General features: G+C 42.4%; 1 protein-coding gene across 3 annotated transcripts; it reads right to left on the reverse strand.

Annotated features, from left to right (window-relative positions):
- Positions 1-662: 662 nt before the first annotated feature.
- On the reverse strand, positions 663-10,270 carry CYSLTR2 (cysteinyl leukotriene receptor 2). Of its 3 annotated transcripts, XM_042867312.1 has the most exons (3): positions 10,230-10,270; positions 10,040-10,114; positions 663-5,110 (listed from the first exon to the last, which is right to left on the reverse strand). In XM_042867312.1, the coding sequence occupies exon 3, from the start codon at positions 4,938-4,940 to the stop codon at positions 4,008-4,010; it is 933 nt and encodes a 310-aa protein (XP_042723246.1). In that variant the 5' UTR covers positions 4,941-5,110; positions 10,040-10,114; positions 10,230-10,270; the 3' UTR covers positions 663-4,007. The 3 variants fall into 3 exon arrangements, with proteins under 3 accessions (XP_042723246.1, XP_042723247.1, XP_042723245.1); XM_042867313.1 differs by having other exon boundaries at positions 663-4,967; positions 10,040-10,262; XM_042867311.1 differs by having other exon boundaries at positions 10,040-10,262.
- Positions 10,271-24,229: the final 13,959 nt, after the last annotated feature.

The following is a 24,229-nucleotide window of genomic DNA, read 5'->3' on the forward strand; positions in this document are numbered from 1 at the left end:
ACCGATGTAACTACATAACATCAGCTGCATGAAGTTAAATATATTGCTTATCTTTGCAGATGTTTGTAAAGATTGTTATACATACACAGAGCAGTGGTGTGAGAGGAAGGGAACTGCAGTCATGGTCAACATTGACCAGAAAAGCAAAATGGCCTAGAATGTTACTGGGCTCCCTCAAGGCATCTACATTTGCACTTTTATCACAGTCGTTGACAGAGACTGAAAGAGACTGTCTTTTAAACTGGCTCAGATACAACACGGGAAATCAAAATATTAGTCCAGGGATGAGGTCACTGTGGAAATAACAACCTACTCCTCCTGACTGCAACTGTATTTTATTATTTCGGGTGGATTTTATTTCCACTCCTGTCAACTGAAGGTGCAGCAGGTCACTTCTGTCCTGACCACCCCAAAGGACCAAGAGGAGCTTCTACAGCTCTAAGATAAGGGGAAAAAGTCCGACAGCTGCTCTGCTGCCAACACGAGATGCTGTTGCAGCACAGAGCAATACGCAGCTCAGAGGGGATGCTGAGTAGTGAAGTATTTTTCCTTTCCTCCAGACTCTCTTAAGAGCTTTAAATATAAGCCCTGTTGACAGGATGTGTGTCGAGGAAGGCAGAAGGTATGAAAATGAAAATTACACGGGATAAAGTATTGCTTGTAATAATTTATTACTTGTATTTATATGAAAACAGCATTATGTATGTTATATACTCCTTATGAGACAATACATATATATTCCAGATAATGTACAGATACTACAATTTATAGTATATATAAATTGTAATGCTCATATTATAATTTAGACGACTATGTATATAGTGCATTGCTTATAATAATGTTCTCTGTTAGATAAGAACAGGTTGCTCAACGATTCTTGCCCAGCTCACACCAATCTTCTCTTCATCTTTGGCTTTTTTTTTTTTTTTTTAAAGCATATGGAAAACAGTAAGCAGCAGGTTTGTCCTCTGGGAAGGCATGGGGTCACATATGGAAAAGACAGAGGCATGTCCATAGTCCACAAAAACGCGCTGCTTCCCTGTGCATTGTAGTACTGCTCCATCAGGCAAACGAAGCCATTGAATCATAGAATCATAGAATCACCAAGGTTGGAAAAGACCTAAAAGATCATCCAGTCCAACCGTTCACCTATTCCCAATAGCTCCCACTAAACCATGTCCCTCAACACAACATACGTGGGCATCCAGGGATGAAAATGCAAACGTAAGGAGTGATATTTCCTTGTGCTGAGGATCAAGTGGTTCAGGCTACAAGTTTACTTTAGAAAATCTCTTTTGTCTCTGATGTAGCTTTGGACAAAAAAATTAGCTTTGTCTAGAAACCCCAAGGCTTTCATAAGTGACTGGAAAACATGCATAGGAAGCCATATTTACAATCATTTACAGGTAATTAAATCATTTATGATCACTTAAATACTTAATTTTCTATACCTAGGTCTCTCTTGAGCTTAAAATTTTACAATTACTTTCATTTTCTATGAGTGTAGCTATTCATGGATTTTGTCTCCTAGAAAAGAGATATCAAAATGCTTTTATTCAAGGTAGGTGGTCCCTTGAGGGATCCAGAGGCACTGCTAGTAGTTTAACTGTTTTATATAGTAACCGATTTTGTAATTTTATAATATACAGTGGGGATTTTTTTATAACATTTTTTATTTCCACAGTGAAGATCACTGATCTTATGCACTGTGTGCAGAAACATACAAGGGTTTTGAAGGGAGAAATGGCAGTAAGTGTGAGCACGGCATGTTGTGCAAGTTCTACTGAAGCTGTGCATGAGGATCTCTGACAAGGATGATCTTCAGTCCTTTGGCAAGTAAATAATACTTAGAAGATCTTTCACTATTATCCACACCCCAGATTTGGATTTCATGTTCCCAACAATTTTCTTGGTGAAGAAAGCAGCGGGATGCTCTCACACATCCAAAGACATTTCTCCCTTGTGAAATGATAGCCCATTTAACAAAAATTCAATCTCCACTTCTTTGTCTCTCTCCCTCTGCACTCCTTGTTAGCTGTGCAATCAATACAAAGCATAACTTAGGCAAATAGTAAATCTAGTTTATTGAAACTTGGTTTTGACAGTTCATTCAATTGCTAACAAAGTTGTATCATATTCTATGTAAAAAAAAAATGGGATACAATTATCCTTTAGGTGCAAAATGATCCACTAATAGGGTACATTTGGATAGCCATGGCTGCAAACGCATTAGTGAGATTGGGCTGAGGATAACCACCTCTCTTATTACTTTCCATTCCCTTGTATCAGTTAAGGTGTACAACACCTCACCAGAGGCTCTGAGATTGTCACTTGTTGCTGCTCAGGACTATTCTTGACAAGGGAAAAATGAAGAAAAAGAGGTTGCCCCCTTTCCTTCTATTTATTTGTCTGCTCTCTCTTTGCACAAGCTCCCAGCTTGATCCTGCAGCCATTGCAGTTCAGTGGCATTACTCCCTACTCCTTCAAGAGCACAGGACTCAGCACTGCAGGTGTTTAAATGGCTTCAGTAGGTCAACTCTAAGACACACAAGCCAATTTGAGGTATTGAATTAAGGGTTTGGAACATGAACATTAGTAAGATTTAATGATAAAATGTTGTGCTTACATCAAAGACAGAACAAAATGACTAAAACACATTGCCTCTTCAATTCAACACAACCCTTACATAGCCAAGAGAAGTGTGATTTTCCCAACGACATGCCAAGTACTTTTCCACCTGACCAGCAATGATTTGTTTTCTGCAAATTTGGGACAGAGCTGAAAACAGCTAGAGTTATTTTTGCTTGGTAGTAATAACATTCAGTCTATTGAGTGTTTTCTTCAACAAAGTTCAGAGTATTGAGAAAGCACCTTCACTGTCAGAAACCTTCCTTTGGGTGGATTTCACAAGGAGGGAAGGCCTCAGCATTGCTGAAGGTCTCACACAAGAGGCTATTCTCCTGGAAAACATGAAGAACTTTCTCATCTTTATATTTTTTAATTCAACATTCAATGTGGTCAAACAGAGTCTGCACCCTGTTTTCTTTTAATTGCAACTGCTTTGATTTGCAGGAAATATGTTAGAAAATAGGGACTCAAAAATGCAGGCAGCAATTTTGTGATATTTTCTAAAGTATGCATAGGTGTAGCTCCCCATTGCCTAAATAATTTTAGTTTGCCTCTGGATCCCTTCATGGAGATGAGCTGCCAAACCTCCGGTCCTCCAACTCTGTGCCAGCCCCCATCCTGCCCTCACTGCTAATCATCACATCATTCATGTCATCCCAGTACTCATACTGTTTGCTGAAAATTGTCACCTCACTTGGTAATCAGTGGAATATTATGCAAAATACCTCAGTGGTCTCCTCAGAGGTGTGTATTTAGAAATGTTAATGCCTTCTAAAAGCCTGAGCTATCGTGGGTTTCATTTGGCTCTCTTCTTGCTTTACACAGTCAGCTGCAGCAGATAGTTATCTTCACTGTTTATAGCTCTGTTACATATAAACTTCTGGCCAGAATTTGAAGAGAGATCTGGCAGGGGACTATGAAGCTGTTGGGTGGTACAGCATCTAAGGCAGGCACTTTTATATGCACACAGGTAAATTGAGAGCAGAGAGACTCTCATAAGAGCAGTTTCCCTTCAGAAATCAATGTCTGTGTATTGTGAAATGAAAGAAATGCACTCCAGTAGCAAGGCAAATCCCTTTCGTTCCCTTGTTGTGAGGAGGGTGGATATTCCAAATACATCTATAGTGCTCAGTAGAAGTGGACAACTGATCATACCTAAGCACCTGACCTCCAATCACCCATGCTGCTAAGCTCCTGCCTTGGTATTGACCATCCCCACTGAACTTTATCCCAGTCACTTTTGTTCCCAAGGGACCTGGCAAAGAGCAGTATGGCTACAAGGTGGCCAGCACCACGTAGCCTCTTTCACCACACAGTATGGATCCAGTCTAGATGTCTTGCCAGGAGTGCAGGTATGCAATACTGCAATTCCACACGAGCTACCTTCGGTATAAACTTCTGATTCTTGCTTTGAAATTTTCAGCGGCGAAGTAATATAGCACGGGGTCGAGGCAGCTGTTAGTGGCAGCAAGGCAGAGCGAGACTGCCTGAGCTTTGTGCACAAACAGATTGGCCGGGCTGCAGCCACCGAGCACCAGGTAGACCGTGCGCAGTATGTGGTACGGCAGGAAGCACAGGAGGAAGAGGATGAGAGTGATGATGATGGTTGACAGTGCTTTCTTGTGACAGACTGCCTTCTTGCGCTGGGGAGTCTTGGACTTGAGCAGTGCTCTGATGGCAAAGATGTAGCAGACGATAATTGTGCCAAAAGGCAAGATGAAGCCCACAACAAGGACGAAGCTGTTCATCATGAGGAGGTGCTGCGTGCTGCTGGGGTGGAGGTCCAAGCACTTGTCTGGGTTTCTGTACCCGGCAATTACTTTGCTCAGCAGAGGGCTGGAGGCTGCCAGAACAAAGACCCATATCACTGCGCACATTATCTTGGCATACTTCATGTTGGTTACTTTCCAGCTCTTGAATGGGTAGACGATGGCCGTGAAACGAACCACACTGAGCACGGTGAGAAAATAAATGCTGCAGTACATGTTCACATACATGGTGTACGTCATGATCCTGCAGAGGATATCGCCAAACACCCACTGTGATCCCAACAGATAATAGGTGGCTCGGAAGGGCAAAGTGCTCACAAACATGAGATCTGAAACTGCCAAGTTCTGCATGTAAATGTTTACCAAGGTCTTCCTCTGGGAAGGCTGGACGAATACATATATGGAGAGGCTATTTCCAACACTGCCCAGGAAAAAGATTAAGAGGTACATGATGGGATAAATGACTTGCTTGAAGTCATCCGCGTGGCAGCTGAATGAGCTGTTAGTGGAGCTGTCATTTGGTGTCATCTCAGAAAAATTCATTGTCTGGTGTGGGAGCTCTCTGTCTTTCTGCAAAAGTATAAAGAAGTGGAGCAAGTGCGGAGCTGGAGTCTCTTCAGGGAGTTCAGTGCTAGGGCTGTTTCACAGGACAGAAATTACAAGACGTGGTGGAAATTAAAGCCTCCTTAATGAGTGATCACTTTGTGATGTCTCTGTAAATGAACACACCAAGAAAGCTCTAAATGGTTTCAGTATTACAACAGGTTTTGTGGTTGTTTGTTTTCCCCTCAAATTATGAAAGAGCTGTCTTTTAAAAGTGGATGTTATGCATTCATTTTAATGGCAATTCCCTGACCTTCTCAATGCAAAATAAGCCAACTTGACATTGGCCATTTTGCAGCAGGAGGTTTGAGAACCCGGATACCACCCATGGAAGCATCAAAAACTGATCAGAAAAAGAAATCACCATCCACCAGTAAGTCTGAGCTTCGAATTAGGATGAAAAGTCAAAATAACTGAATTTGCCAATAGGAACCAGCCAAATTTTCCTGGTATGATATCTGTTGTTCACAGCACGTCAATCAATATTCCTGAGTGATACCAAGGACATATTGATGTACTTCAACAGATACAAATTAAGGATGTTTTGACCTGAAACATCATAAATACCACTCTCATTCAAGGCTCGTTTTTAATTCCCTCCCCTTCACAGTGCATTTCTTCTTTCCTCTAGTTAGTTTCCAAGCCTCTTTTTGTGGGGTCTTTTCTTCATTTACTACTTTACCAACCTTTCATGTGCTCATTTCTTCTATCAGACATTCATCTACAGGTACTTTCAGGGCAGACTGCATTAGCAGCGCTAATGAAAATGGCCTGTGGGAAACAGGCTATTTTCATAGAAAGTAATAATTTCATTCCTATGAGATTATATTTCAATCAAATCAAAACAACCAATCAATCAAACACTCTAAATAGTATATATATTTTTTCTCATTAAAGTCTTGTTAAACTCCTGATTTTTTCTTTCATGTGATCTGTAACTAGTAGTATTTTAAAATCATAGAATCATAGAATAGTCTGAATTGGAAGGGATCCATAAATATAATCAAGTCCAACTCCTAAAAGGAAGTCTCCAATTCCATCACTTGTTTAGCAATCCCTTCTCTGCAACTGCCAGCACATCCCAGAAATGCACTGAAAAATCTTAGCCTAAAAAGCAGAACTATATGAAATTGCCAAGTGCATGAAAATAAGGTTTGAATATATCCCAGTGAGAAAGGTAAGGGCCTGGTTTCTATGCTTGCAGGTTATGTCTATGCCTCACAGGTTTCATGATTTTAAATAAAATTATTTGTGCTCTTGGAGTCTCCCTAGAGAGAAAATTTTGCTCCAGACCAGGTCTTCTTGGACCACCACTAACACACTATAGTACTGGCAACACTGATGTAAATGGAAGCTCATTTGTGAACTCAGATACCTTCTGGTGGTACAAGAGTTGTGCTGTGTTGAGGGCAGCCAGTGACCTCTTCAGGGCTCTGTGTCAGAGTACAGATCACTTAATGCAGCAACCAGATGTGCCCCAGAAGTTATTTTTCATGGCCAAACTGTGAGATAGAGCATGGGAAATGCAACCTACTCAGGCTGGGCTCTTAAGAAGCAGAGCTTACCCCCTGTAGCAGGATGGGACTGAGGCAGCTTGGGCTTGGGGAACAGGGGCTTTCACTCACAACAATAACATGACCATCTCTGCAGGGCCTGAAATCATCCCTCCAGGAAACAATGACAATAATGTATGTGAAGTGTAGGAGTGCCGAAGGCTGGAACTGGGCAAAATGAACACTAGTTCTCCTCTAAAGGAAATCTCCTCCTCATTTGAAAGACTTTTCACCAGTGGAAGGGATAGACAACGTAAGCTTCCCAACACAACTTTTGCAGTCCTAGGAGATTTCATAGAGTCATAGAATCACAGAATGGCTTGGCTTGGAAGGGACCTAAAAGATCATCTAATTGCAATCCCCTTGCCATGGACAGGGTTGTCTCTCACTAGCTCAGGCTCTTCCCAGGACTCCATCCAACCTAGTTTTAGTACCCAGTACAAAGTTACTGTCTGACATCAAAGTTTTCTGTGTGGGATCGAGAACCAACTTTTCCTCTAATGGAAGTTGGTCCCCCTGTTTTACAGGGAGACATCACAGCCCAATGTACTGCAAAGGGAAGAGATCTTTCGATGGTGCTTTGCTATAGCCCAAGCATCCATCCATACCAGCTATTCCCAAAACAGGAATGAATAGGAGGGGTTTCAGGCATAGGACCGGAGCTATAGGGCCCCCCAAAGACTTCAGAAGTATATTGGTGGTACTATCTAACATCCTTCTTAGAAAAACAGGGACAGAAGGGGACAATCTGAAATGGGATTCTCTCTTCAGTGGTACTGGAAGCTCCCTTGGAATAAATTTTTTCTATATGTGGCTTTCTATGACGGAAGCTACCAAGTTGAAACGTTCCAAAACCACCATGGCAGGAGAGAGAGCACATCTGCAGAGCAAAGGAAAGGGTGGTTTTTCTGAAATAACTGCTTGTAAGTATATCAATGGGAGCCTCTGTGCCATGCTGTCGGCTTGATGATAATGATAGTGTAGGATATATAGGTGAAGGAGTGGCACTGTGCAGGAAGGACTGTGTAACTAGCAATTGCATGCAAACATTACAGCTGAACGTCCTTGTGGACAGTCATTCCATCTTCTCATAATGAAAAAATATGGTACTAGGGTTACGCTACCAAACTCCTCACCATGATAATGATAGTCATCAGAAAATGTTAGAAAAGCTGAAAGCAGGTAGGGAATTTCAGATTCCTTCATACAGATGTGATGGTGCATCAGAACGAGATATACAACAAATGCCTAATTCCTGGGACAAATAATTCTGCAGTCTGCAAGACATGATGCTGTTTGATCTTTAGTGCCACACAGGCCCCAGTTCAGGCAGTTTTGGAGGGAGGGAGTACTGTACCAGCAATTATGGTAGAACTCACAATGGCAGTGTTGTGGGCCAGAGGAACAGTCCCAGAACCAAAAAGACTATATAATTTTAGAGGGAATATGAAAAAAAGTATTGAAAAAAAAACAACACGAAACAGCAACAACCAAATCCAGAGAATTCAACAAAACTTAGGTCAGGTCAGAGGAGCCAGATGCACTGGACATGCACGTGTAGAAAACATCAAACTATAGGCAAATGAGAGGCTAATAAGTAATCAGCACCAGATGGCATTCATATGAGTACCCCAAAGCCTCTCAGATGTGAGACTGCTGGCCAAGGCACATAACCCACCATTATAATCATGTGCTGTTCCAGGGGACCATTGCAGCACCAGGGCAGCTCTTCATCTACAAAAACAGCGTGAGAGAGGAGACCAAGGGCTGAGAGTCAGCGGTCCTGGTGCTTGGGAGCTTACTGACCCCCAGTAAATATACATGAGAGCTGCTCCAAAAGTAATGCTTCCTGTTTTACTGTTCTGGCCCATGACATTAGAGGCAGAAGGTGGTATGGCAGTAGGTGTGGAACCTTCCCAACAACATCCCGTTACATTTTGTTGGCAAATGGCATGAAAGAGGCAGTCTGACAAAATGGTGTCTGACATGGAAGTGCGTTTGAAGCAAAGGACTCTCACTGAGTTCTTCCATGAGGAAAAAATTACACCCATTGACATTCATTGATGTCACGCTGGAAAGTTGGCAGATGAGTATTAGTGGAGTTTAATGGAAGGTGATAAATGCTGGAGAAAATAATCTAAACCATGCTTATGTGATACATTACTGTTTGCTTCTGCATTAGCTGCAGCAGAAACAGACAAAAATTTCAAGAAAATGAGTCACATCACCAAGAAGTCTGGGACAACTGGTACAAAATCACCTTGTATAAACCTTCCTGCATTCCCCCCAGTGAACATGCCGTGCAGTTCTGTTCTCTGCACCCAAGAAAAAGAGATTATAGACCTAGAGAAGAGGCAGAGAGAGATGAGTGAAATCAGCAAGGTGATGGAGCAAGGTCTCAAAAGCCTGGGTAAATTCAGCATGGACAGGAGGAGGATGCAGCCAAGGTTTACAGATTTCTGAAGGAGGTGGATAGTGTGAATGTATCACTATGGATGTGTTCCCACGTGGGGTGCTCAGCAGGGCTGTTGGGAATCTACGGTCGGGCAGATAGAAGAGGGCCTTTCTCTGTGTCATCTCCTCTCACTGCGGGGAGGTGAGCTGGAAGAGGCTGCTGCTAGAAGTGTAAAAGGGAAACTCTCCATTTCCAGACTGAGAGGTCTCTCACATCCGCTACTCTGAAACCCTGAGATCTCTGTAACACAAAGAACTCCTAAAGAACGTATTTTCAGTGAAGTGTTCTGCATATCCAATGATAAATAAAGGTATCGGACCGTTCATTCAAAAATACATGTCTTTTTTACCCTGAGAGATAAATATACAGACCCAAAAAGGAAGTGCTCTGTGCATCTATCACAACAGCCCCCTGAAGAAGACTCCTGACACCACAGTCCCGTCTTCATTATATGAAAGCAGGTGTGGTATTGCTGCTATATTTGGGATTGCTAGCATTTGCCACTGTACTTTGAGAAAACCGAAAGTTCTGACATGTCTCAAAGTTCCCATTGGTTTTCCTTCTGCTATTCGTGTTGTGTTTCAGGAGAAGCATTATCAAAAATAAACGTAATAGAACACAATATGTGGAGTTAACACTGAATTACATTCACCAAAACATGTATTATTAACCTCACTGCGTGCACAATACTAAAAATAAATAAATTCAAACTCTACCTCCTAACCTCTTTTATTTTAAAAGTTTGCCATTAACCAATTATTTTTATCATCTAGTTAAAAGCCAACACTCACTTAATCAGACCCACTACTTGACTGTCATCTTCCATCTAGAAACACTGCTAGTTACATAAATCCACCCTTCTCTCTGCCAAGGAAAGTTCTCGAGTCCAACTTTATCATAGAGAAATTTAGTTAATGATCACAGCTTCTATCAAACACAAAGCTTACTGCGAGCAATATACAAGCAGATTGTATTTTATTCACTGCAACTATTTTATCTACATCAGAAAAAGCTGGCAAGCCTTGTCTTACCTCAGCTGGTGTGCCTTCTGGTATGCTCAGTCTCCTTCTTCTGCTTGCTGTTGCTTACAACTTTCAGTTTTGTTGCTGGAAATCAGAAGCATAAAAACTTGAAGCAAAACCCAAACGCTGTTTACGCAGAAGCCACACAAGTGCAAACAGTAGTAAGAAAAGGAAGTAAGTCCTGATTAATAGATCTTACATTTTCTTAAGAGAGAAATGTTCTCAGCTCAAGGAGGGCTGCTAGCAATCACATGGCAGTGTCGCATGTGGTTTTGCCCAATGAAAAGGGCCCTGCAGCTATGCAGCATCTGGAAACTGTCTGGATTCCTGCATTTGGGCCGCACTTAAATGTCTGTGCTCTCAGTAATTGGAGTTGCTTGAATTATTAGGCTAGGTTCCCGTATATCCTTCACGTGGGTCACTGTGAGTATAGTTCATGGAATTATGAAGAGGATGCGTTATTTCCCAGGCTTCTCATGCAGAAATGAGTGAAACCATAAGCATGCTTCTAGGGGTTAATGAGTAATCTCATTCAGCACAAGTAATTCAAGGATGAGTTTGTGGAGCCAAGGGACTGCTTTTTTTTTGAATGCTGATAGGGACTAAATACATTGCTATTTTAGGACTTAACAAGAAGCTGCACTAAATGCCTTACTGCCCCTTAATGTCTTATCACTTCTCAGTGGAGCAACAGTGATCACATAATCACAGAATCATAGAATTGGAACATAGAATTCAGGTTGGAAAAGAGGTTAAGATCATCAAATCCAATTGCAGCCTAACCATGCTACTCTAACAATCTAACCATGCTACTCTAATTCTAACAATCCTCCACTAAATCACATCCCTGAGCACCACATCCAAACACAGATGGCACAGATGAGTGCTCCTAGCCTACTGCAGTTGTGAAATAGGGTTCTATACACACTACAGATATAACAGTTTGTTTATTCTTCTGTTCTGTCAACACACACAGGAGGGCCAGATGTATCTCTAGGTGCTGTGTTTTATTTCATAAACATCAGGAAATACCTCTGTGCTGTGCAGTGACAGAGCACTGGCACAGGCTGCACAGAGGCTGTGGGGTCTCAGGATCTCCCTGAGCTGCTGGACGTGGCCCTGAGCACCCTGCTCTGAGTGTCCCTGCTAGGGCAGGGACTGGAGCACAGGGATTCAGAGGTCCATTTTAATCTCATGGATTGAATATTTGCTACATTTGCTCTAACACTGCAAAATAATTATAAAAAGATCCCTGGTAGAGATCAGGAATCTTCAAGGTGGGTTGAACTAGGACCCAACTGAGACCACTCCAGTGATGCCTAACTTAGACCTTGCCAGCACCAAGGGTTGTACATAGGTGTCCTCTTCCAGCTGCTTTGCTTACTGTCCCAGACCAAAGTCTGCCAGCAAAGCTGCTCAAATCTGTGCTCTCAAACCCTATTCAGCCATGGAGACATTCACCCCAGACACCTGAAACAGGACTTAGCTCATTCCCTTTGGATGGAAGCAGAATAGGAAATGATCCCATGAGTGGCTTGGAGGGCAGCTTTCAGCGTCAGAGCCTTTTGAGAGGAAGCAGTGGTCTGCAACAAGGAGCAGCATGGGAACTATCACTTCAGACAGCAAAGTCATGGCCAGAGGAGAGCTGTGGCTTCTGAGATGCTCCAGCCACTGAGATGGCATCTTATCATACAACCATAGAATGATAGAACGGTTTAGGGTTGGAAGGGATCTGAAAGATCATCTAATTGCAACCCCCCTGCTGAGGGCAAGGCTGCCACCCACTAGATCAGGCTGCATAGGGCCCCATCCAATCTTATCTGCATCTTATCAGCAAGTGACAGAGACAGCGCAGAGACAACCAAATAGCATCTCTGTCACATGGCTCGTGCTGATAAACACGCTGGGTCTGATAGTCAGGCTGTTCCCACATACACAAGGTCGGAGATTGAAACTTGCAGAAAAGTTAAACACTGATCACATCTTATTTTCCTGAATACATTTTGAGGCCGTCTCTTTTACCATACGATGTGGTTATCTTCGTTGCCAGCATAATTTCTTGCATTCACATTCTTACACAGCCTGTTTTCTGGAGGGTACTGCTTCATCACTTTGGTAAAGTAATTCTGCATTTTGCTTTTAGCCTGCGTTTGGATAGGTAGAATTGGCTGACAACTTTCCCTGCACCTGAAAAGTGGATTTTGAGTGACTGCTTGAGATTTTTTGTATAGTCACTGGATGACTCAGCTTCCGAGGGGAATTTATTATATTTCCTTACTAATAAAAACTTCAGCAGTTCTGAAGAACTCATCACAGAATATCACAAGGAATCAAAGACTCATCACAAGATGACATATGCACAGCATACTCAACAGCTTACAATTCCAATTATTTCTGAATCTTGACTCCTGGTAAACTCACAGCGGATCCGGGACACAACTGAATGCAAGCCACCCATCTGGGCTGCAGTTACATGCCCTCTTGTCTCTGTTTCTATTCCCTTTTGCATTTCTCATTCCCAGCAACAGCCCAGTTTCAGGAGAGACTGACTCACTCGTTTTAATTCTCCTTCCCTATAGACCTACTTTCTCTCCAGCCCTGTGAAGAAGCACTGCCCACGAAGGGTGGTTCTGCTCTATTCAACCCACAGTGGCAAGAAAAGCCACCACTGCAGGCCCCCATACAGTCCCTAGGTTTGATGATGGTCCACTACCTGGTCCATTTCTCCATCCCTGCAGTCTCTGGGCAGGTTTTGTCTGCTCTGCACCACAGCAGGGGAGGCTGAGAGCTGCCTTATGCACACCTGGGCAAGGCTGGGTCTCTGACACAATGCATGCTTGACAGACCAGTGCAAATTCATCAGCCAGTGCTTATGGAGCACACAGACATTTGTACATCAGCCCCATAGCTGTGAGAATGATACAAGGGAGATGTGGCAATCTCCTGCAGCAGGGCAGCTATCAAGTGATGCAGGCAAGCTAAATGAAGAAGTCTGCATATTTTTCCTGTTATTTGGTCAATATTTTGCTATCTACAGGCACAAACTTCCAGTGACAGTGTTTCACTTCTGTAAATCAAGGGATTTTTTTTGTTAAAATGAATCTGTCAAGAAAATACCATCATTGAAGATTTTAGTGCTGTGTGTCTTCAGCATAGCAGCTTAACCTACTAACACATTTCTATTTCCAGAGACTAAAATTGCAAAGCCCATGTTCATTTTCTGCACAATCCAGAAATAAAATATCACTGAATGCTGGTAGCTCATCTGCTGTCAGCCATAAGGATGGATAGATGGGAAGATGAAAGTGTCTGCTGCACGAAGAGAGGTGAAGGAGTAGGGGCAATTTTAACAGAAAATATTCATTAAGGAAAAACACAGAAGGTTTCCAAGCTGTTTCTTTTTGCAACATTAGTCATGACTTTTTTGTTATCGCCTGTAATCTTTCCTTAACTGTTTTTTTCCTCTTTATTATATTGATGATTAATGTTAATATTTAAATGGAATGATAAAAGACATCTAATATTGTTTTTATATAGAATAAGCCATCCTAAGTTCCCTACTCAGAAAGCTCTGTTATGGATTGTGTTTATCTCATAGTTAACTCTGTGCTATTCTGCTAAGATCTTTCTTCACACAAATATAGAAACCAGAAGCAAAATAAACATTATTTAATGCTGTTTTGCTGCCCTACAGTTACCCTGACACAACACATGGATAAATAAGTATCAGCAGGGTTGCAAAGTCAGAATGATCAGGTTTAGGTGCTCCACATCTTACACGTGGTGGTTAAGCACCGTTATTAAATACAGCCTGCAAGTCTTTCCACATGAACTCCAGTCAACACCAAATCCACTTTCATATCAAGGTAGTCCTTGCTAATACTTAACCTCAGGTGGTGTAACAAGAGCAAGTGCAAAGATGTAAGTTCAGTCTGTTCCCTGGTGGGGAACAATCCAACTGGAAAGCGGCTTGGCAGAAAAGGTAATGCAGGTCCTCCTGGACACCAAATTGAACATGAGCCAGCAGCATGCCCTTGCTGTTAAGAGTGCTTATGGTATCCTGGGCTGCATTAGGCAAGCCCTGCCTGCAGGTCAAGGGAGTTGGTAATTCTGCTCTATTCAGCACTGGTGAGGCTACACCTGGAGTGCTGGGTCCAGTTATTCACTACCCAGAGAGACCTGGACATAGTGGAGAAAACCCAACAGAAGGCTATAAAGATGGTAAAAGAACTGAAGAACCTCTCCTGTGAAGGGAGAGGCTGAGGAAGCTGGTGCTGCACAGCTGGAGAAGAGGAGGCTCAGGAGAATGTTATCAAGGTCCATAAATCCCTGAAGCAACGATGCTAAAGGTTGGAGCCAGGCTCTGTCAGTGGTGCCTGGTGCCCCAGAACCAGAGGCCATGGGCACAAACTGGAGCACAGGAGGTTCCCTCTGAACACCAGGAGCCCTTCTTTGCTGTGCAGTGACGGAGCACTGGCACAGGCTGCACAGAGGCTATGGGGTCTCCTCCTTGCGGATCTCCCAGAGCTGTCTGGATGTGGCCCTGGGCACCCTGCTCTGGGTGTCCCTACTGGGGCAGAGGCTGAACTAGGTGGACTCAGAGGTCCCTTTTCATCTCAGCTGTGCTATGATTCCATGAAAACCATTATCACTGCAACTCCATTCCCCAATACCACTTTCTTCATGTTATTCACTCTTTTTTTACTGCAATCCATTTACTTTTTCATTCCTGCGTATTACAGAATCACAGAGTCACCAAGGTTGCAAAAGACCTTCAAGATCATCCAGTCCAATCATCCACACATCGCCAATAGTACTCACTAAGCCATGTCCCTCAACACAAAATTCAGCCATTCTTGAACACCTCCAGGGTCAGTGACTCCACCTCCCTGGGCAGCCCATTCCAGTGCCTGACCACTCTTTCAGAGCAGAGGTATTTCCTAATATCCAGCCTGAATCTCCTCTAGTGCAGCTTGAAGCCATTCCCTTTAGTCCTATCACCAGTTACACGAGAGAAGAGGCCGACCCCCAGCTCACTACAACCTCCCTTCAGGTAGTTATAGAGAGGGGAGGTTGTATGGTGGTGTTGGAGAATGCTCACGTTTGCACAAATGTATCTCCAACTGCATGCATACATGCATATGCATACACCCATGTAAACATTCAGACACAAGGACTTACAGAGAACTCATGTGTTTGTGTACTTGTAGTATAAAAGTATGTTACAAAGTAAGTTTAAAATTTTGTCCTGAGTTTGTATTTTCCTGATGTTTCTTTAGGTAAATTTCAGATGGGTTTGAATCATTGGCAGCATTTTCTGTTTTTCTGGCTTTGGGAAACAATTTAGGGTATTGTACATTCACAGAATTATAGAATGGCTTGGGTTGGAAAGTACCTCAAGGATCATTGAGTTCCAACCCTCCACCACACGCAAGGCTGCCAGCTGCTAGACAAAATACTAGATCAGATTGCCCAGAGTCCCATCCAACTTGGCCTTAAACACCTCCAGGAACAGGGCATCCACAGCTTCTCTGGGCAGCCTGTTCCAGCACCTCACCACACTCTCAGTAAAGAACATCCCCCTGACATCTAAATCTCTCTTCCTTTAGTTTAAAACCATTCCTCCTTTTCCTATCACTATCTACCTATGTAAAAAGTTTATTTTCGTCGTGTTTACAAGCTCAGTTTAATCACTGGAAGGCTGCAGTGAGGTCTCCCCACAGCCTTCTCTTTTCCAGGCTGAACTAGCCCAGCTCCTTCAGCCTTTGTAGGAAACGTGCTCCAGCCCTTGGAACATCCTTATGGCTCTCCTCTGTTGAAGACTTTCTATGTTGTATTTTAAAATATCAGATAGACTATTTGTGTGCTTTTGAAGGAGAGAATAACATCACCTTTAATCCCAGTATTTACTCAGAATTTTAGGAACACTTCTAAATGTTTGACCATTGGGTGTTAAAAATGTCCACTTAAACAAATGAAATTTGCAGCTTTGTAAATTGTTCAGATTCTGTATTTTGTTTGCAACCAGCGTATCCCCATGCAAAAATAAGAATTAATCATCTCTGTCACAGACTACATGCTTTTGTGAGCTGACTTAGTGAAATCCTCTTTACTGGCACACGTTGAACAGGACTGGATGAGCTGGAGGTGGTGGTGGCAAGTATGAGAGAAGAAGGGGAAAAGTACTGCAGCACCGGGTTCCTCTTCCCTCATAGGACAGAGGTCACTCACACATCGCACCATACCATGCTCTAGGAAGCTGCTCACATTGAGCTAATACCATCTTTGGTCTTTATGTGAAGTCATAAAATCATAGAATGGCTTGTGTTGAAAAGGATCACAATGATCATCTAGTTTCAACCTCCCTGCTGTGGGCATGCTCACCAATCACCAAACCAGGCTGTCCAGAGTCACATCCAGCCTGGCCTTGAGTGCCTCCAGGGATGGGGCATCCACAACCTCTCTGGACAACCTGTTCCAGTGAAAGTCTGAGTTCTGTGTTTCTTTGTGGAAGACACATGAAGCCTAGGGTGTACTACCACCCCATGTGCCCAGGTATCTAGCTTGGAGGCACCTCAACACTCATCTCTGCAGTGGTTTGTCACCAAATGACCTTGTTCATATACAGTTTGTGCCTGGAAAGATGTGAGCAGTCTGAGGTGGAATGGTTATTAAAAAGGGTAGCAGTCAATCAAGTCTGCATGGATTCTTACAGTAAAACCAGGAGATAGCTCACTGTGTCTTGGATAAACTGCCTCCTGTTTTGCTTTCAGAGTCCTCACTGAAATGAAGTAAAGGCAAACTGTTCATTTTCTGGAGAAAGAAAATAAACGCAAATGCATGATTTAATCCAGTTTTGTTTGGCAGAGATATTTCAGCCAGTTTGTTGTTGTTGCTTCAGGACCAAAGCTGTAATTCTTTTGAAATCTGGAGCATGACACCAGAGAAGAATTAGCACAATGGTTTTAGTTTGATGTAACATTCCCAATACCCAGCGACCAAACGCCTTAGTGGAGAATAAACAAAATGAAGTAAGCTGTTTGTTCAGCATGTTCCAGCACTGGCCCATCTGCCTCCTTTTGTACTCGCAGTCCCTCTGCCACAACTTTTCTCATCCGCTGCTGTCAGAAGTATGACTCATTCTTCACATAATAGAGTGGGGAAGAAGCAGAGAAGTTTTTATATATAATAAAGCTTTCTCTTGCCCAGCATCTCCTGCATCAGCTCTTATTTTACTTCTCATTAAAAAGTATGACAAAATGAAAATGTACTTTTTGTAGCTTTAGTTATCTTCAGCACTCACTATTTGTGTCACAATTCTGCTTGACTCCCTCCGTGACATGGACAGTGGGCACCGTTGCGATGGGTCGATAGTTGGACTAGATGATCTTAGTGGTCTTTTACAGTCTTAATAATTGTACTATATTGTGACTTTATATCATGGGGCAAATGAAGCTTTGGCATAGCTGATTATAGGACAAGGCATTCAATCAATTCCCAATCCATGACAGAACTAAGTGTTAGCAAAATTTACAAATAGTGACTTTGGTGGATGGAGAGGAATTCTACTTCCATCTATCCAATAATGTACAAGCTAAGATAACACACTTTCCTGGGTGTACAGAGCTGGTATGGATGTCCAGTTGTGGAGACAAGGGCTTGTATCTGAGGGACTTTGAAATCAGAAGCCACTCCAAAGTGGGGACAAGAATCGCCTCCGTCATGTTTTGAACCTGTGTTCCATCACCACAAAAACCACATCCACAAGCAGATGAAATGTTTTCTGCTGAAAGATTCTGTATATTCTGCCCTGCTGGTAGCATTTTCAGCAGATGCCTGTCTTCCTTGTAGTTATGCTGTACTCCACTTCCAACTCCTAAATTAAGGCTGTGTTTTTCTGGAGCAATAGAACAGATCTCCCCACTCTCCCTTTACACATGCTAGACTGGTTTTAACAACACATATTCTAGCTGACAGACAAGAAGCAAAACACACAGCAAGCAGTCAGCAGATTTCCAATTCAGATGAAATCTCACAGCTTTTTTTGACACAAATCTCACAGCTTTCTCATGAGATCCTCCTATGAATCAGGCAAGCATTGCTCCTGCAAGAATCTCATGTTAGACTAATTTCCCCATGATGAGAACACAGCTTGCCAAACAGATGGCAAGAAGAGACCCAGCAAGCCAAGATGTTCTTCCAGTCTTCTGGAACCCCCTGATCCATATAAGTGATATATGTGGCACCATGCTGGGGAGAGATAGGCTCCCACCTGTACAGATGATTTCCAGTCAGCTGGAGGATGTCTGTGACCAACAGTTTGATATTTTGCATTGCTCAGTGCTGAGAAATGCAGTGTTTCTTATTTGCTGCAATCATTGGTACTCATATACAGGGCAGGAGTGGGATCGGGGCCTGTCAACTCTGACTGAGCTGCCCATAAACTTCGACTGGTTATTTTATAATACTGTTATCAAAGAAAGTGACAACCTTATGTAAGGGGGAATAGAGACAAAGATGATACCCTTTAAAATTAAGGCAGCTCTTTGCATTTCAGATCTTAAATTGACCTGACAGATTTACATGATGCAGTCTCCAAAAAACATTGCCCTGTGGAAAGCTCCAAAGAACACTGACTTTAATATGCTGCTTGCACTTCATTTGCTGGACTATACACATTAATTTCCTAGACACCTCTTAAATGAATTAAGAAGGATTGTAGGTATAATTCCTATGAGCTAACCAATGATTCTAACAAATAACCCAGATGTTCTAATGTAACAATAGTATCAAGTATTTACTTTGTTTTAAAATAATCTGTGATGGTCACTACAACGTCTGAAGGTAATAAAATAATCTCCAAATGTCAGCATAGCAGTGCCATTTTCTTGTGTCAAGCAAATGTCCTAGGTCTACTGGCAGGTGTCTGCTTTAGGAGGTGGTTGGACTAAATGATCTCCAGAGGTCCCTTCCAACCCCTACGATTCTGTGATTCTCTGCTTGCATATCTGCAAAGCTTAAATGCTTCAGTGGGATCAGCAGCATTATATAAAGCATCCTCCAGATACATCCATAGAAAACTCCACTTCTCTTTGACAGGCAATCCTGAAAATATTTGCAAGTGTAAGTAAATCAGCTCTGGGAACTGAATACTCCCACTTCAGGGATGCTTTCTTTTTTTTCATTTTTCATCTATTTAATGCACAGATCTGTCATCACTTGCATCGCTGAGATGTATTAGAATTAGAATTGTGAGACCAACCACTAAAATTAGACAAAAGATGAAAGGACAATTGTGCCATGCCAAGAGTTCACAAATGAGTGATAGAGGCTTATTTTCTATTTGATATGACAAATTGAGTAAAGTTAATAGAGTAATGAAAGATTCTTTTGCTTTAGCATGAGAAATCTTAGCCACAGACATTCTATAAAGATATTATCCAAATTATCTTTGGCTGTTTCTTGAGATACAGAACACACTGCAGGCCATAACCATAGAAACACAAGTGCTATTTCTTGAAAAAAAAAACCAAAAAAACCAAAAAAACCAAAGCATGAGAGACCATAGCTAGTACAGTGACCACCCTAGTCACTGTATAAAGGCAGCCCAATTTTAAGTATGTAGAATGATAAACTACACAGTAAGAATATCTTGAATCTAAGCCATTTCTGTGTGCCTGGGAAAAAAATAACAAACAAGATTTCTGGTATCAAAGATAAAAGTATAAGAAAGCCACTATACAGCTGTCAGGCCGAGTTTTGGAAGATCAAAGCTACAGATGTACACACACTCTTTTCACATACTTGCAAGATGGATGTGGACAGGAGAAAATAAGATGCCAAGAAAGGCCATACAGAACCAGTCGAAATGCTCACTTTGCCTGGTACTCTGTCTGTGGCATGTGGCAGGGACCAATCAGGGACACTTGTGCAGCAGTTCAATAAAAAAAAGTCTAGTATGTGGTGATGCTTCTCTAGAAATAGTCATTCAGTTGTCAATAATTTTTCTCAAGGATTTGCTGCAGAACTGTCAGGAAATGTAATAACCCTTGATGTTTTGGGTTTTTTTTTTCAGTGAACTTGCCCATGCCAATCTCTGGCAGCCACTACACAGAAAGAACCTCTGCAGAATCACTTACCATGGAAAACTTTTGCTGCAGAATTAGACTGTGTACATTGAAGATGTATAATAAATACATAATATAGATGTATAACAGAATTACGTATGTGCAAAATCACACTTTTTCATCTGTCTCAAACTTTGAACAGTGTCTGCTATTTTTTTTTTCTGTACTATCTACTTTTTATATTTAAAAAGTGGAGGAAAAAATGTTTATTCCTATATAAAAAGTGGACACTTACTGATAATGATCTAGGGTCTGTTTAGGACAGCATCCTATCTCCACTTGGGACTGATAGAGAAGTGTAGAAACAAGGCTAACTTACATGGCACTTCCTCTTAGCACTCTCTGACCTTGCAACTACTTTAGCAAGGATAATTTCTTTCATTGACTCTGAGTATGGCTCCCACTGACCTCACCTGATGGCCTTTTAATCCTCGATAGAAAAAAAGCAGTGCATTTGGATGACAAAATAAGGCTTTCAGGCATTACCATAGGTGATAATTTTCCTTTTTTTTTCCAGACTGGATGTGAGTACAGTCAAGGTGTGTTCACCCTTTCCAGACCATCCATGGTTTTGTAGATCTGTGCCACATTCCCAAGCCCTTTCCCAGGCTGAGTTGTCCCAGCCTTCCTACTCATTCTTTGTATGGAAGCAAGACTGCACACTTACATTATTTTTAACCCTAAAACTCATCCAATTTAATACCAGCTGAGCAGAGGAGCTCAACGTTGCACAGAATATTAAAAAAATTTGTGCATTATGTTGGCACAGTAACATTTGTAGGTCATTTCTTTCTGCTTCTGAACTCTAAGCCAAGCTCTACATACAACTAATTCTCACTTTTGAAAGGTAGCAGCCAGCTCAGAGCCCATCATCACATCTATGAAGGCAGAATTTCTGGACACGGAAGCTATCAATGTGCATTATTTTATATGTCACTATTGGACTTTCCATTTAATTGCTTAGTTATTCAGGCTTACAATATGTTTGTGTGGTTCTTCATAAAGTCAACCCTCACCTCTGCTATTCTGTAGTCCTAGTGGCATCTTCAAGTTTCACCTCCTCACTTTTTACCTCTGTTTATGCATTATTTATTGATATGTGAAGCAATGATGCTTTAGCAAGGATCTCTGCAGCACACTGGAAACAACATCTCATCACAGTGAAGGTCCCCTTGGCAAAGGGCCTTCTTTCATGTCTTTTGAACACTAAAGTATATATAATGAGACCAATCAGGTCTCTTTTATTCACAGAATTTTTCACACAGAGGTCCCAAATATATTTGTGTCGTACAATTTCCCATTGGAAATGCATATATCCACTAATTCTCAGTGTTTCTTTAACAGAGTTACTAGTAATTTGCCCAGTATACACGTCAGTTTTCAGAGAATCATAGAATTATAGAATGGCTTAGGTTGGAAGCGCTCTTAAAGTTCCCTCCCATGATCAGGGCTGCCACCCAGCAGCTCAGTCTGCCCAGGGCCCCACCAACCTATCCTTTCATGCATCCGGGAATGGGGCATCCACAACTTCTTTGGACATCCTGTGCAAGTGCCTCACTGCCCTCTTTTGTAACAAAGCTTTGAGTCACAGAATTTCAGGGGTTGGAAGGGACTTCAAGAGATCACTGAGACCAACTCTCCTGCTAAAGAAGGTACTCTGCGTAGGTCGCACAGGTAGGCATCCAGGTGGATTTGCAAGTCATTGCAGTGCAGGTACTGCAATGCTGCTGAATAAAGAGCTGAAGCTCATACTATCTAGAAACAGAGTAGAACTGAAAATTGGAGTCTTACATCCATGGTGTGGTCACCAAAGTACTGAACAGTATAAAAGCATGAAAAGCAATGGAGGAGGGCTATGGACTGTTCACAAAAGATGAAGCAGAGCAGATGACATGAAGGTGTATGTAAGGGAGAGATTTGACTGTACAGCCCTTGCTGCTAGAGATGTTGCAGTACAGAGCCTCTGAGTGAGGATCAAGGGGGCAGACAACAAGGCTGACATTAGCATGGGTACCTACTATCAACTACCCACCTAGGAAGATGGAAGTGCTGAGCTGTTCTACAGGCAATTAGGGAAAATCTCAGCACTGGGTACCCTCATCCTTACGGGAGACTTCAAATTCCTAGACATAAATGGAGTGAACATGAAATAGTTGACTTCAGAATTTCTGGTGGAAGAGGAAAGGTTAGCAGAGTTGCCACTACAGAGTTTATGGGAGCAAACTTCAGGCTTCTCAGGGAGCTAATTAGCAAGTTTCTCTGGTAATCTGCTCTAATGTGCTAAGGGGTCCATGAGAGTTGGTCACTTTTCAAGAACCACCTTTTAAAAGCCCGGAGCAGTTAATCCAACTGTGCTGTAAGTAAAGCAAGTGGGGCAGAAGACCATCCTGACTGAACAGGGAATTCCTGGAACTGGGGCAGAAAAAGCGCATAAGCTCTGGAAGGAAGGTCTGGCTACACAGGGAGACTACAGAGCTGCAGTTTACAACTGCAGGAAGAAAATGAGAAAAGCCAAAGCTCAGCTTGAACTGACGCTCGGTACTTTGGGGTCGGATGACAAAAAAGCCTTTTTCAATGTCAACAGCAGGACGAGATAAATGGAAAATATTGCACTGATACTTGGAGAAGATGGTCGCCTAACAAGTAAAGAGGAGGAAAATGCGGAGGCATTCATGCCTTTTTTGTCTCAGCATTTAACAGTAAAGACAGATCTGGGGCTGCCAGTACCTCAGAGTTGAAGGACCATGACTGGGGGAGCAGTGACTTTCCATCTGTATTCACTGGAGTTGTGGGGGAACAGCCGTATCAGCTCAACATTCATAAAGCCATAGGGCCTGACAGGAATAGTATCAGAATAAAAAGGATTTTAAAGTTCACCAAAAGTCATGGGAGTCTGGGGAGGTTCCTGCAGACTGGAAGCTAACTAACATTATGCCCTCCTGCATAAAGGACATGAAAGAAGACACAGGAAACTACACTTTTAGGCTAGCATTAATCCCTGGAAAAACTTATGGAGAAGATTGTCCTGGAGGGATGTTGAATGGCATTTAAGGAACACAGCTATTATCAAGCATAGTGAACATGGATTCATCAAAGGAAAGTCTTGCCTCAGTAATTTGACCTCCTTCTACCACAATGATTTGGGTGAAGGAGTGGAATGCATCCATAGGAAGTCTGCTGATTACACTGAACTGGGAGGGGCTGGGACAAGGATGAGAGGGACAAGAGGCCTTGCAGGGGGATCTGGGTAGATTGGAGCACTGAGCATGAAGTCCAACATCAGTTGGCATGAAGCATCAGTGGCATGAAGTCCAACAAAGGTAAATGTTGTGTTTTGCACCTGGGACAAGAGCAATGCTGGACACCAGTACAGATTGGGAGAGCAGCCTGTTTGTGTCAGCAGCTCACCAGGAGCCAGTAGTGCGCCCTGGAAGCCAAATGGGCAAACTGCATTTTGGGATGGGTTCAATACAGCATGGACAGCCAATCAAAAGAGGTGATTCTCCCACTGTATTTAGCTTTGGTGTGGCTGCACCTCGAATGTTTTGTGCAGTCCTGGGCTCCACAATATAAAAAGGATGCTAAGGTCCTTGAGAACAATCAGAAGAGGGCAAAAAGGCTGCTAGCAGACTTGGAGAGTATGCCATATGAGGAGAGGCTGAGGACAGTTGTGTTGTCCATTCTGGAGAAAAGAAAGCTGAGAGGCAACCTCATTGCTTTCTAGAAGGAGGGGACATGGACAGGGAGTGCTAGTCTTTGCTTCTGGAAACTGGTGGCAGAATGGGAACAGCACAAAGCTGTGCCAGGAGAGGTTCAGACTGGTCATTAGAAAGCATTTTTTCACTGTAAGGGTAGTCAGACATTGGAACAGGCTTCCTAGCAAGGGGTTGATGCCCTCATGCCTGTCAGCATTCAAGAGGCATTTGGACAACAACCTTGGTAACATGCTTTAAATTCTGCTGAGTCCTCAAATCCTCAGGCAGTTGGACTAATGATCTTTGTAAGTTCCTTCCAACTAAACTATTTTCTATTCTATTCTATTCTATTCTATTCTATTCTATTCTATTCTATT

Source organism: Lagopus leucura, unplaced genomic scaffold (genome assembly GCF_019238085.1).
Source record: "Lagopus leucura isolate 7727_CA_CO unplaced genomic scaffold, USGS_WTPT01 Super-Scaffold_100001, whole genome shotgun sequence".
NCBI classification, from domain to species: Eukaryota; Metazoa; Chordata; class Aves; order Galliformes; family Phasianidae; genus Lagopus; species Lagopus leucura.